General features: G+C 40.7%; 1 protein-coding gene across 1 annotated transcript; it reads right to left on the reverse strand.

Annotated features, from left to right (window-relative positions):
* Positions 1-485: 485 nt before the first annotated feature.
* LOC110207294 (histamine H3 receptor-like) lies at positions 486-9,998 on the reverse strand. Its single transcript, XM_020984922.2, has 3 exons — positions 9,719-9,998; positions 8,860-9,026; positions 486-1,567 (listed from the first exon to the last, which is right to left on the reverse strand). The coding sequence occupies exons 1-3, from the start codon at positions 9,996-9,998 to the stop codon at positions 698-700; spliced, it is 1,317 nt and encodes a 438-aa protein (XP_020840581.1). The 3' UTR covers positions 486-697.
* Between the last annotated feature and the right edge of the window lie 2,213 nt (positions 9,999-12,211).

Consider the following 12,211-nt stretch of genomic DNA (forward strand, 5'->3'; position numbering starts at 1 on the left):
AGAAGGAGATTCTATTTTGTCTTTTTACTGCTTACTCATTCCAGTATTTAACAATATTTCATGGTAAGAAATTATGTCTAGCTAGAGTCTTTCAGGTTATGGCTTAAATTGAATTCACTTATTTTCTTTCCTTCCAAGAAGCTATTTTTAAAATTTTTTGTTTATTTTGTTTTGTTTTGGCTTGATGATTGTTAAATGTGATTCTTGTATTTGAGTTTTTAAAAGTAGCACTTTTATTTATCCATGTGTTGTTTTATAAATAGGCATTGCTTTGAACCAAGCCTTATAGAATATAGTACTTACTATACAAGGATCTGATGAATACTCACATAAAAAGAGCATGTGGTGCACTTAATATTTAAGAAAAAAAGTTTCTGTACAAATATGGTCAAATGTACTCAAACCTCAATCATTTTAAAATCTCATGAAAGTCTTTTCTAAGGAAATAAATTTAAAAATGGTTTTTCCCTCCTGAGTAACTCATCCTCCACCCAGATAGAATGTTAAACTCAGAGTAATACTTGCAGTATTTTTCATTTGATGCTTTCACTTTTTGTTGCTTAGAGAGTCTCCCATGTTTTTGTAAAAAACTGGAGTAAAAGTAGAGTGATTGGTAGTCACCGAGTGGATGCCATGGACTCCACTTTACAGACAAATGAAGGTTTTAGGTGATACCAGCCACAGATGGCCTTTTTCTTCACCTAAAAATATGTGGGTGAATTTTGGCTTTGCCAGGACATAGCAGTTTGATGAAAGCTTTCCGAAAGCTCATGTGGCAGAGTGGGTATAAAGCAGGATTAATGGCTGAATTTAGCCAAAGTAACCAAAAAGAGAACTCATAGAAAAAATGCTGTACACATTTCCCATGGCACATAGCTCTGATGATCATGAGCATCGTATAAGGTGCCCAGCACAGCCCAAATACACACACGATGATGGCCAAAGATTTAGCCACTCTTTTGTCCCGAGATAGCCGGAGGCGGTTTGCCATTGTCCTGGCAATGTCTGGGTGCCTTGTGGCATTGCAAGTACTTTCTGTGGCTTCATAGACTTGGCCTGGCTTGGTTTTCATTTTGATTTGCATTGGAGGCAGATCTTGTGTACCCCGGATGTCCAGGGAGGAGGGGTTATCATGCTTGGGACCTAGGAGCCCATTGGGGAAGAGAACATGATCTTTCTTCTTGTTCCTGTTCCACTTAGCTGGCTTAACAAAAAATATGGCATGTCCTTTTCTTTTCTCCAGGAGGTTCATTTCACAGTTCTCTCCACTGGAATCCAGATTGTCAGTTCTCAGGAGCGTGCGCTTTCTGATACTGATGTAGATGCTTAGGTTGAAGTAGGAGACACTGATGAAGGGAGTGAAGAATTCAATGGTGGAAGCAATCATCAAGAAATACCAGTTGTAGTAGAACTCAGCATAGCACTCTCCTCGGGGCAGGATGCTTTTTCTGGCAATGTACTCCCAGCAGATGATGGCAGGACCATAAAGGAGGAAAGCTGCTAGCCATACTATGACCATCTTAAAGACAGCATTTCTTGTCATCCCTTTCTGAGCCCTGTAAGTCACCTAGACAGAAGAAAAATCACAGGAAAGGGGAGAAGGGGAAAGTACAGAAACAGGAAGCAGATTCACTGATTGATCTGAGGTTGATTAATCATTTGTTCTAACATTTAATAAATGACCATGGATAAGTCCCTCTGTATCTTAGAACCTCATTCACCTCATCAACCAAATGAGGATACTGCTTCTTCTATCTAAATTCATAGGGGTGTCATGAAGAAAGCATTTTTTATTCAGCCAACATTAGGCACCTGCTGTATGCAGAGCACTGTGCTTGACACTAGGGAACAACGAAATTTCAGTTAAGGTCAACCCTTCCTGCTTGTTAATTGTACTGCGTAGCAGGAGGATATGACAAGAAACAAATACTTATAATATTTAATATTGTAGTTGAATTCATTAGAGAAGTACAAAGTGCAAAGTGAAGGGTGGGGGAGATCGTTCCCAAATCTTACATCGCTAGAAAGGGGAGAAGTTATTGTGAGAAGTTATTGTGAGACAATGTTTCCCCCTGCTGGTGCTTATTAGAGGCAATAATTCACAAATAAAATACATATGAACATTTAGTGTGAGAAATACTGTGAACTGTGGAGTTGAAAGGAGAGAGGAATCATGACTTTGGGAAAGAAATCAGGTAAGGCTTTATGGAGAATGTAGCATTTGAGCTTGGTCTTGCATTAGAGATGACTTGAACAGATAACCTGGAGGCAATAAAAAAATCAGGCAGTAAATTCTGGTGGATTCCTATTGCCTCCAAGAGCAAATGCAAAATGCTCTGTTTGGCATTTGAAGCCCTTTATAATGCAGCTCCTTCCTAACTTTCCACTGAAGTTGTTAGTTTTCTTACACCTTACTCCCCAACATATTGTCTTTGATCTAGTGATACTGACTTCCTAACTGTTCCACGAACAAGATACTCTTATCTCTCAGCTCTGAACATTTTCTCTGGCTGTCCACCCATGTCTGAAATGCTCTCCCTCTTCCACTCCAACTGCTGACTTCCCTGGCTTTCTTTAAGTCACAACTAAAATCCCACCTTCTACAGAAAGCCTTCTGCAACCCCCCAATTCCAGTGCCTTCCTTCTGTTAATTACTTCCTATTTATTCTATATATGGTTTGCTTTTCATATATATGTATATCTTGTCTCCCTCATTAGATTGTAAGCCCCTTGGTGGCAGGGACTGTCTTTTTCCTCTTTTTGTATGCCTGGGGCTTAGCACAGTGGCTGGCACATAGCAGGTGCTTAATAAATGTTTATTGATTGACCATAGGAAAGGCCATTTCAGGAGAGGGAACGAAAGCAACATGTAGGTGATCATCTGGACAGAAAGAAGAAAGAAATTAGTTTAGAAAATAAGATTACAGGACTGAGATAGAGTAATGATGGGAGACTTCAATTATCTTATCCTAATATGTACTGGAGCACTTTCCTCCAAAAGCAGAGCTGCAAATAATTTCTTGGCTTGCCTTAATGATGACTTTCAAGAAGTAGAAGAAGCAATGAGAGTAGTTGCTATTCTAGACTTATTTCTCTCTAACAAAGAGGTAGAAATAATAGAGACTTTGGTAGAAAGTGGTCAGTCCATTTCAGAATATATATGAGAAAAACTGGAAAGCCAAGAACTCTAGGGCCAGTTCTAGAGAGCCAATTCCAGAACCTTTTGAGAATCAAGCAAGACACCTTGCTTGAAAATTTGGGAAGGGCAGCAAGCTCAGGAGGGATGGAAAGCTCTCAAGAATGAAATTCTGAAGACCCAGAAAAACGATTCTGTTGGAGAGGAAAAGGGGAAGAATTGTCTTCATTATGGATATATATGGAACTTAGCAACCACAGTGGAGATTTTTTAAAGGCATGTATGAGTGAATAGAACAATGTAGATAGAATTATTATTGTGTAATTATAACCAAGAAGCTTGGACATAGAAAAAAAACTGAGAAAATGTACTTCATTTTGCAGAGGTAGAGGAATATGGATGTGGAATATGGCACATGTTATTGGTTGATGCATTAGTTTTGCTACTACTTTCCCCTCTAATTTTTTTATGAGGTACAGCTCACTGGTGATGGGAAGGGTTGTATTTGGAAATAAAGATGATATAAAAAAGATATTTTCCTTAAATGCATAGAAAGAAGATGGATGCAGGTGCAAGTAACAAATACAAATGTATGTGGCATGGTCCTGTAAGAATAGTGTTAGTAGTGCTAAAGCTCTGAATGAACGGAAGCTAGCAGAGATTACTAAGGACAACAAAATGGACTTTATTTGTCTTTGTTAATTTGGGAGGAGAATAAGGCTAAGCATCTAGCATGGTGCTTGGCACATAATAGTTGCTTTAGAAGTGCTTGTTAATTGAAAGAAAGGATAGCACTACTATTCAGGATGGATAAAATAATGATAAAGGAAAGAAGGAAGAACCATTCCGCCAATTTGCTTGTGTTTTCTGTAATCTTTGAATTAGAACAAAAATAGCTAATAGGGAGTTTAAACTCAAGTAAGTAAAGAGGTGGATAGCATCTAGCAGTCTTTGAGTTTGTCACCAAGCCCAGCTGAATTACATTCTAGGGACCTGAAAACAAACCAAAAAAAAGGGTAGATAGGATTGCTAGGCCACTGTCATTGATGTTTGAAGACTATGAAGAGCAGAAGTATATTATAGAAATGGAGAAAAGCAAATGCCCTGATTTTCCAAAACAAGGCAGTGGTGTTGTTCAGTTGTGTCCGACTTTGTGATCCTATTTGTGGCCTTTCTTGGCAAAGATAGTGGAATAGTTTGCCATTTCCTTCTTCAGCTCATTTTGAAGAGGAAGAAACTGAGGCAAATAGGGTTAAGTGACTTACAGTTAGTGTCTGAGGCCAGATTTTGACTTAGGGAGATGAGTCATCCTGACTCCAGGCCTGTTACTCTATTCACTGTGCCGCCTAGGTGTCCCAGAGGCCAGAGGCCTGCAAACTGCAGAGCAATGAGGTTGGCTTCGGTCATTGACAAAATTTTAAAATATTAAAGGGAAAGTTAATGAATGTCCAGAAAGTGAAATAGGGAACATGGAGCCAGCATAGCTTCTTCAAGAATAGATCATGGCAGACTAACTTTATTTACTTCTTTTGGATAGGGTTTATAGAACTGATGGATCAGAAGGCTGAATGAAATAGTTTATATACATTTTAGTAAATCATTTGACAAAATCGTGCTTTTCTTGTGGGTATGATAGAGATGTGAGATATAGGCATCAATAGGCATTTATTAAGTGCCTACTTTGTGCCACTGTTTTAGGGCACTAGGGATACAAAGACCCAAAGAACAATTCTAACCTCAAGGAGCTTACATTCTAATGGAGGAGACACATACATATGTAATATATATAAAACAAATGTGAAGAGTAAATATAAATACAAGGTAATAAGGAAGGCACAAGTAATTGGAGAGAGCAGAAAAGAGTCATGAAGAAAGTATTGCTTGATGTGTGTCTTCAAAGAAGAGAAAGTTTCTACAAAACAGATGATGAGGGAATATATTCCAGACTTGAGGGACAGTAGGTGCAAAAGAATGGAGACGAAAATGGAGTGCTACTTGAGATGGTCAGCTTGGCTGGAAAGTAAGAGTGTAGGAAGAGTAGTAACATATAATGAATTTGAATGATATATAATGAATTGCAAAAGATAGATCGGGGCAGGTTGTTCAGGGCTTTAAAGCTAAAGAAAAGAGTTTAAATTTTTATCTTGGAAGCAATAGGGAATCAGTGGATTTTGAATAGGAGAATGACATGGTCAAACTTATACCTAAGGAGAATCACTATGGTGGAAGTATGGAGGATGGACTGGAATGGGGAGAGACTTTAGGGAGGGAGGTCAACTAGGTTCTGGGCGGTTTGACATTTTGATCAGTAACTTGGATGAAGGTATAGATATAATCCAACCCAAACATTATTAAGTACCCACTATGTGCAAGGCGCTGCTTTCAGGTCTGCAGATGACACTGAACTAGGAAGAATAGCTAACCCTTAGGACAGTCTGGATCTAAAAAGTCTTAGCAGGCTGGAACATTGGCTCAGTTTAATAAGGTGAAACTTAATAGACATAAATGTAATGTCCTACACTTGGGTTAAAAAAATAAAGTAAAAATTTAGTAAAGTAGAAAAGTTCCATAAGTACAAGATGGGTGGACCACACCTAGAGAATAGTTGGGCTGAAAAAGATATGGAAGTTTTAGTAGAATGCTAGCCAAATGAGTGAACTCTGAGCTATGGCAGCCCCAAAAAGGAGCTCTTCAGTCTTAGGCCAGATTAAGGTAGGCTTAGAGGCTAAGACTAGGGAGGTGATACTGTACTCTGCCAAGGTCAGACCACATTTGGAGTATAATTCCCGGTGTCACAATTTAGGAAGTACATTCAGAAACTGAAGAGTATCCAAGTGACAGTAAATGGTACTGTGAAGGGCTTCAAGATCATGCCACAGAGCTGCGGTGTCAGACTCTAATAGAAACAGGTCAATATATATAAGGATCCCTGCAGGCCACATTTTCCCCCTTAGAAAATGATGTAATAACATTATCTATGTTCTGTTATGTTTTTTATTTATTTTGTCCTGTGCTTCTCAATCATATTTTAATCTGCTTCAGAAGTACTCAGGAGTGTCCCAGGCCATGTTTGGCACTTCTGCCATAGAGGACTGGATGAAGAAACTGTGGACATTTAACCTGAAGAAGTGATGATTTATGGAGGCACATACTAGCTGTCTTAAAGTGTATAAAGGATTATCATGTAGAAGAGAATGAAGATTTGGTCCCAGTGGGCAAAACTAGAAGCAATAGGTTGAAGTCTCAGAAGGCACCTTTAGACTCCTTGTAGGGAAGAACTTCAGAGCGGCTGGGTGGTGCAATGAGTGTCAAGCCTGGAGTCAGAGAGACTCATCTTCCTGAGTTCAAATCTCACTTCAGACATTTACTAGCTGGGTGACCCTGGGCAAGTCACTTAGCCCTATTTACCTCAGTTTCCATATCTGTAAAATGATCTGGAGAAGGAAATGACAAACCATACTGGTATCTTTGCCAAGAAAACCCCAAATGGGGATCATGAAGAGTCAGACACTGCTGGAAAGCACCTGAACAACAGTAAAAGAAGAAATGCAACAATGAAAGTTGCATAAAATGGGCTGCCTCAGGAGATAGTGGGTTCTCTTGCCCTAGAGGTCTTCAGTCGAACTCTCCTGCCTACTTCATAGAAACCCTCTCTTCCTTCAAGCACTACTTTCCAAATGAAGGCTTCCCTATTTTTTGTACATATTTTGTGTGTATATATATATATATATTATATATATAAATATATATATATATATATATATAATATATATATATATATATTTATATATATATATATATATATATATAAATATATATATATATATATATATATATATATAAATTTTTTTTTTTGCGGGGGGGCTAGGCAATGGAGTTAAGTGGCTTGCCCAGGGGTCACACAGCTAGTGTCAAGTGTCTGGTCTGAGGCTGAATTTGAACTCAGTCCTCCTGATTCCAGGGCCAGCACTCTATCCACTGTGCCACCTGGCTGCCCCTATATTTATTTACTTTATGTTGTATATATTTTTTATATATACTTGTTATTTCTCCACTCCCCCCCCCACATTAGAATGTAAGCTTCTAGAGAGCAGGGATTGTTTCATTCTTTATTCTTGTATGCCCAGCCCTAGCAAAGTGCCTAGCACTTAGTAGGTGCTTAATATATGCTTGTTGATTGATTTATTGGATAAATACTTGTCTAGTATGTTTCAGAGTTGATTCTTCAATGTGAATGGCTCATTGTGGCTCATTTCCATTACTGGGAAAGGATTCAAAATCCATCCCCTACTTAAATGTATACATCCCCACAAGCAGCAAAGCATTGCCCTGCATTTTTATTTGCCTCTATCTGTAATTTAAATATATTTTAATTTAGTATCCATATTATAATTTTATGCTGTCTGCTAATATAACAGCAATGCTGTGCCTTTTGAGTACGTAGTTCTTCCCTCTGTAAATGCAAAAAATTCCTAAGAGAATTCTGCTACTTCATCAGTCAGGAAGAAAAGTTTGAACGTGGTGAAAGTTAATGGGGAAGGAATGAAGGAATCTCTTAATGATTTGGGAAATTGGTATTTTTTCTTCCACTTTGTTCTAAGTTAATCCAACCCCTTTTGAAGTTTGTGTTTCATATGAACAGAACATTCAGTTCTACACATCAGGTTCAGCTCAGTGAACACTTAGTATTAGCAATTAGCTAAGAGATTTCATTGTACCTATAGCTAGAATAAAATCATTAAATCAGTAAGAATGAAGCTAATTACCAGAGATGGTTCTCAGCAGATTGTACTCACGGTGTATGCTTTTTCTGAGTTCTAGTAATTTACAAAATACCTCTCTAGGCAATAGTTTACAGTTTAGGAAGCTGCTTGTAGTCAAATACAGTTAAGAATTTAGGAAAACAGAGGCAACAGAATGGAGCCACAAGGGAAGTTCTCTGTGAAGAAGTTAAATTACTAATAACTCGTTCTTATAGCACTTTAAGTGCACTTTAAGCACCGTCTCTTCACATAAGTCCTATTGTATTTGGATGTTTTTGAGTTTGTGATTTGCCCAGGATAATCAGAACTGGAATGCCAACCCAAGTTTTCCAATTTTAAATTCCTCTGAACACTATATTCCTATAATACTTTGAGCACCAGGGAACACATAGAGATTGAAGGGGCTTGTTAGGGATGTTAAATGCCAAGAAAAAGCCCCTTCCCCCTATTCTCCTCTCCCCTCCAAGACCTTTCCTCTCTCTTGGCCTCTTGGAGGCAGCAGAGGTCTAGAGAAAAGAGCCTGGAAATGGAAGCCAAGTGTCCTGGGCTCCTGATTTTACTGCTTGTTTAAACTCTTTGTGTCTGTGCAAGTGTAAAATTTTCAGTCGTTTTTCTGTTGTGTCTGACTCCTCATGACCCTATGTGGGGTTTTCTTGGCACAGATACTGGAAGTGCTTTGCCATTTCCTTCTCCAGTTCATTTTACAGATAAGGAAACTGAGGCAAACAGGGTTAAGTGAGCTAGTCTGAGGCCAAATTTGAACTTGGGAAGATGAGTTTTCCTGACTGGGCGCTCTACTCACTGAGCCACCTAGCCGTTTAAAAAAATTGCTGATAGATATCCTAATTCAGACGTGAAAGCTGTCCCCAAACACAAGCAGATTGTTTCATATATGTTCTCAAATGGGAAATCAACCCAAAGCCCCAAGGATCCCTTTAGAGGGAAACTTAACTCTCTTACCGCTCTGGTGACTGAGTTGAACCTGTCGAAACTGATGAGGACGATGTTGAAGACAGAGGCAGTACACACCAGGTAATCCACCACCAGCCACAACTTGCACAGCCCCTTCCCAAACTTCCACTCTCCGGTCAGGACGTAAGGGATGTAGAGAGGGATGCAGAATACGCCTGCAGGTAGAGAGCTTTCAGTGCTGGGACTAAAGGGAAGAGCCTTCATACTTTTTTCTACTCGAATACAACTTTTTGTTCTAACACTCTGGGGTCTCAGAGAAGGCCAAGAGGAGAGAGGAGGGATGGGTAGTAGGAACACGGTCATTCAGTTCTCAAGGCTTTCTCCTTGAGAGATATCAAAGCACTTTATTTGAATAATAACAACAGTAATAAAAAGTTCTGAAGTAGCTGTTCCCTGGGTTCAGTCTGGAGTAGGGATCATCATTTCCAACCAGAAAACTCACTCACTGTATCTTCCTCGGTTTTGAATCCCTGTATCCTGTCCCAACTCCCATCTGGTTTTGTCCCTTCTTTGATCATAAGGCTGAAAGTAACCTCAGTGACCCCGCCCTCATTTCACAGAGGAAGGAAATAGGGCCAAGAGATGGGAAGTGACTTGCCCAAAGTCAAGCAAGTGGTAAACTCTGGATTCGAACCCAGGACTTCTGACTCCACATCCAGGGCTCTTTTCACTATACCATGCTGCTTCATCATCTCTCTCACATTCCTCAAACTCCTAGGTAAGTAGGGACTCAGTTACTCTACTCTGGGAGTCACTTAAGGGCCATCAACTCCTTTTATTCAAAGATCTAGTGCTAATCCCTTGACAACCCATCCCTGAGGTGTCTTCCGTTCAATCACCTACTTACCCACCAACAGGTCGGCAATAGCCAGGTTGAGGAAAAAGAAGTTTCCCTGAGTACGCAGGCTCCGGTCCACCACGAACGCTAGGATGACCAGAGCGTTGCCCAGCACCGTGGTCAGCACCAGCAGCGCCATGAGCGTGGCCAGCAACGCTACCACCGGAGCAGAGAACCCTCCGGGATGCAACCCAGGATGGGGTCCTGCACCAGGTTGTGACTCCTGTAACTGCTCGAGTTCTGGGACGCAGGAATTTCCTGAAGCATTGAATACTACCTGCGGCTCCATTGCCGCACGCCTCCACACTTGGTCAGTAGTGGATGGAAAGCGGGAAGTCAGACCGCTCTGGAAGGAAGCTGAGGAGCGAGCCAAGAGACAGAGTAGGCGAAGGGAGACGGTCTGAGAGTGAGAATGTGAGAGGAGGAGAGTTGGGAAGAGAAGAGGAAAGGAGAGGAGTGGCAGAGGGGGAGGGAGAGAAGAGGATTGGTAGAAGTGGAGAGAAGAGAAAGGGGGAGAAGAGAGAAGCGATAAGAAGAAAAAAGGGAAATGCTTGTGTCTGGAGGAGGGTGGAGGGATCTGTTAAGCCTGGGGTGGCCCCTAACTTCGTAAAGGAGAAAAAGAAAGGAGTGAGAAGGCGCTGGAGGGAAGAAGTGGGCTAGGAAATTAGAGCATTTCCTCTAATCGCGTGCAGAGGGTCCTTCTCATTCCACTTCCTTCCCCCCCCCCCTGCCCTTCCCTCAAGCCCCTTCCCTGCCCGATGTAAGTTTGAGATGTGCCAAGAGGAGAGGCTTGGGAGAGGGGCTTTTCCCTTTTAAGTTTTAACTTGAGCAACTCCAAGGGTGTTTAAAAAATTTCTTTATTATGAGATGTTGAATGGAAGGAAAGAGGGGTGCTGAAGAAATCAGAAGCTGGTTTGGGGGATCATTTCCGTGTCTCACTGTGTCGCTAGTGATGTGTATTTCCTTATAACTGTATGGCTTGCTGTAGCAATAGCTTTATAGATAATGTGGAGAGCTGATCCATTATCTGATGAACAGATTGATTAAATGCAGCTAGCCAAATTCAGACTAAAGGGAGGGGAAGAAAGTAGCTGGGGAGAGGGAAGAGGCTGAATGTGAGAGACTCCTAGAGAGAAATGTGCCACAAGCCTAGGGGACAGGGAGAGACTGAAAACTAGGAAAGGAGGAGAAACAGGTCAGAGCCATTAGACACCCTCATCACAAGTTTTTCCTTCTGGTTGAGGAACAGTGTTCCAACCTCTAGGAAATTTGGCAGTGAGGCTGAGGGTTCTCAATACAATAAAGTCTTTCTCTCTACATATCACCTGCCTGGATGGATGTAAAGTTTTTTTCATTAGATCCTTTACTGGTTAGGAAACTGACAGAAACATCCAAAGTATGTGACCCAAAATGACTTTTAGGGGATCTGAAAACTACCAATTATTAAGGAAAAAGGAAACAGGTCAACACATCTCTTTTCTCTTTTACTACATTTCTCTTCTTTTCTCAGGATAAAACAATTCCATTTTTTGGAGCAGATCTTCTCTGCTTCTATACTGTGAATTAGCAGTAATTACCAACAAGCCATTTCCTGATTGGGGTAGTGGTGGATGGGAATGACTAGGAAAGCAACGATGTGGTCACTGTGAAATTAAGGTAGTATTGAATCTCTCACCTTGCTGTATATGGTAGATGGTCAGAAGAAGGACAATAGACCAACCTTGCAGGCAATCACTGTCTTGGTGATCAACCCTACCTGAAATCACCCATTAATAACAGTGAATGACAATTTTACTTTGTTTTTTGCATTGTGTGGGATAAGTAAGGTAGGAAAACACAGGCACTGTCAGTTATCTGGGAGTATATTTGCCTCTTTTTCAGTAGGGGGGTTGGCTCACCCCTTTAATCAACATGGTGGCCAAGGAAGTCTAATGTACATCAAGGATACACTTCATTGAATATACTCCAAAGATGTGTAAAAATGATGTCTCTATGATATCATTTATCTCTCTTTTAGGTTATCTATGACATTGCTTGCATCCATTCGAACAGATAAGCCAGGGTCCACTGACTTCTTTACTGTATGATTTAAAGGGTCAAGGCAAAAAAAAAAAAAAGAACCTGACTGCTGTTATGATGGGTCTTGAGTGTGTGTGTGGGGGGGGGGCTGGGGTGGGAAGGAGGCAGCGAGGCTTAGTAGAAAGTACATTGGCTTTGCAGTCAGAGGACCTGGGTTCAACTCCTGCCACTGATATGCATTACCTGAGTGACCTTGGGTAAGTCTTTTAACCTTTTTGGGATTCAATTTCCTCATCTATAAAAGTAAAAGGTTGGGTTCATTGTTCCTTATGTAACACTGACTGTCCTGCTCCCTGTTCCCCACTACCTGAAGGTCAGGTAGGCTACATCACAACCTTTCCCAAAGGATACCCTTAAAAGGATTGGGAGCAACTAGGCTCTTTGTAAATGTCTCCAGTTACCACTAATGGTGTTCCTTCAGTT

This window comes from Phascolarctos cinereus, unplaced genomic scaffold (assembly GCF_003287225.1).
Source record: "Phascolarctos cinereus isolate Bilbo 61053 unplaced genomic scaffold, phaCin_HiC Scaffold_2;HRSCAF=192, whole genome shotgun sequence".
Lineage (NCBI taxonomy): Eukaryota > Metazoa > Chordata > Mammalia > Diprotodontia > Phascolarctidae > Phascolarctos > Phascolarctos cinereus.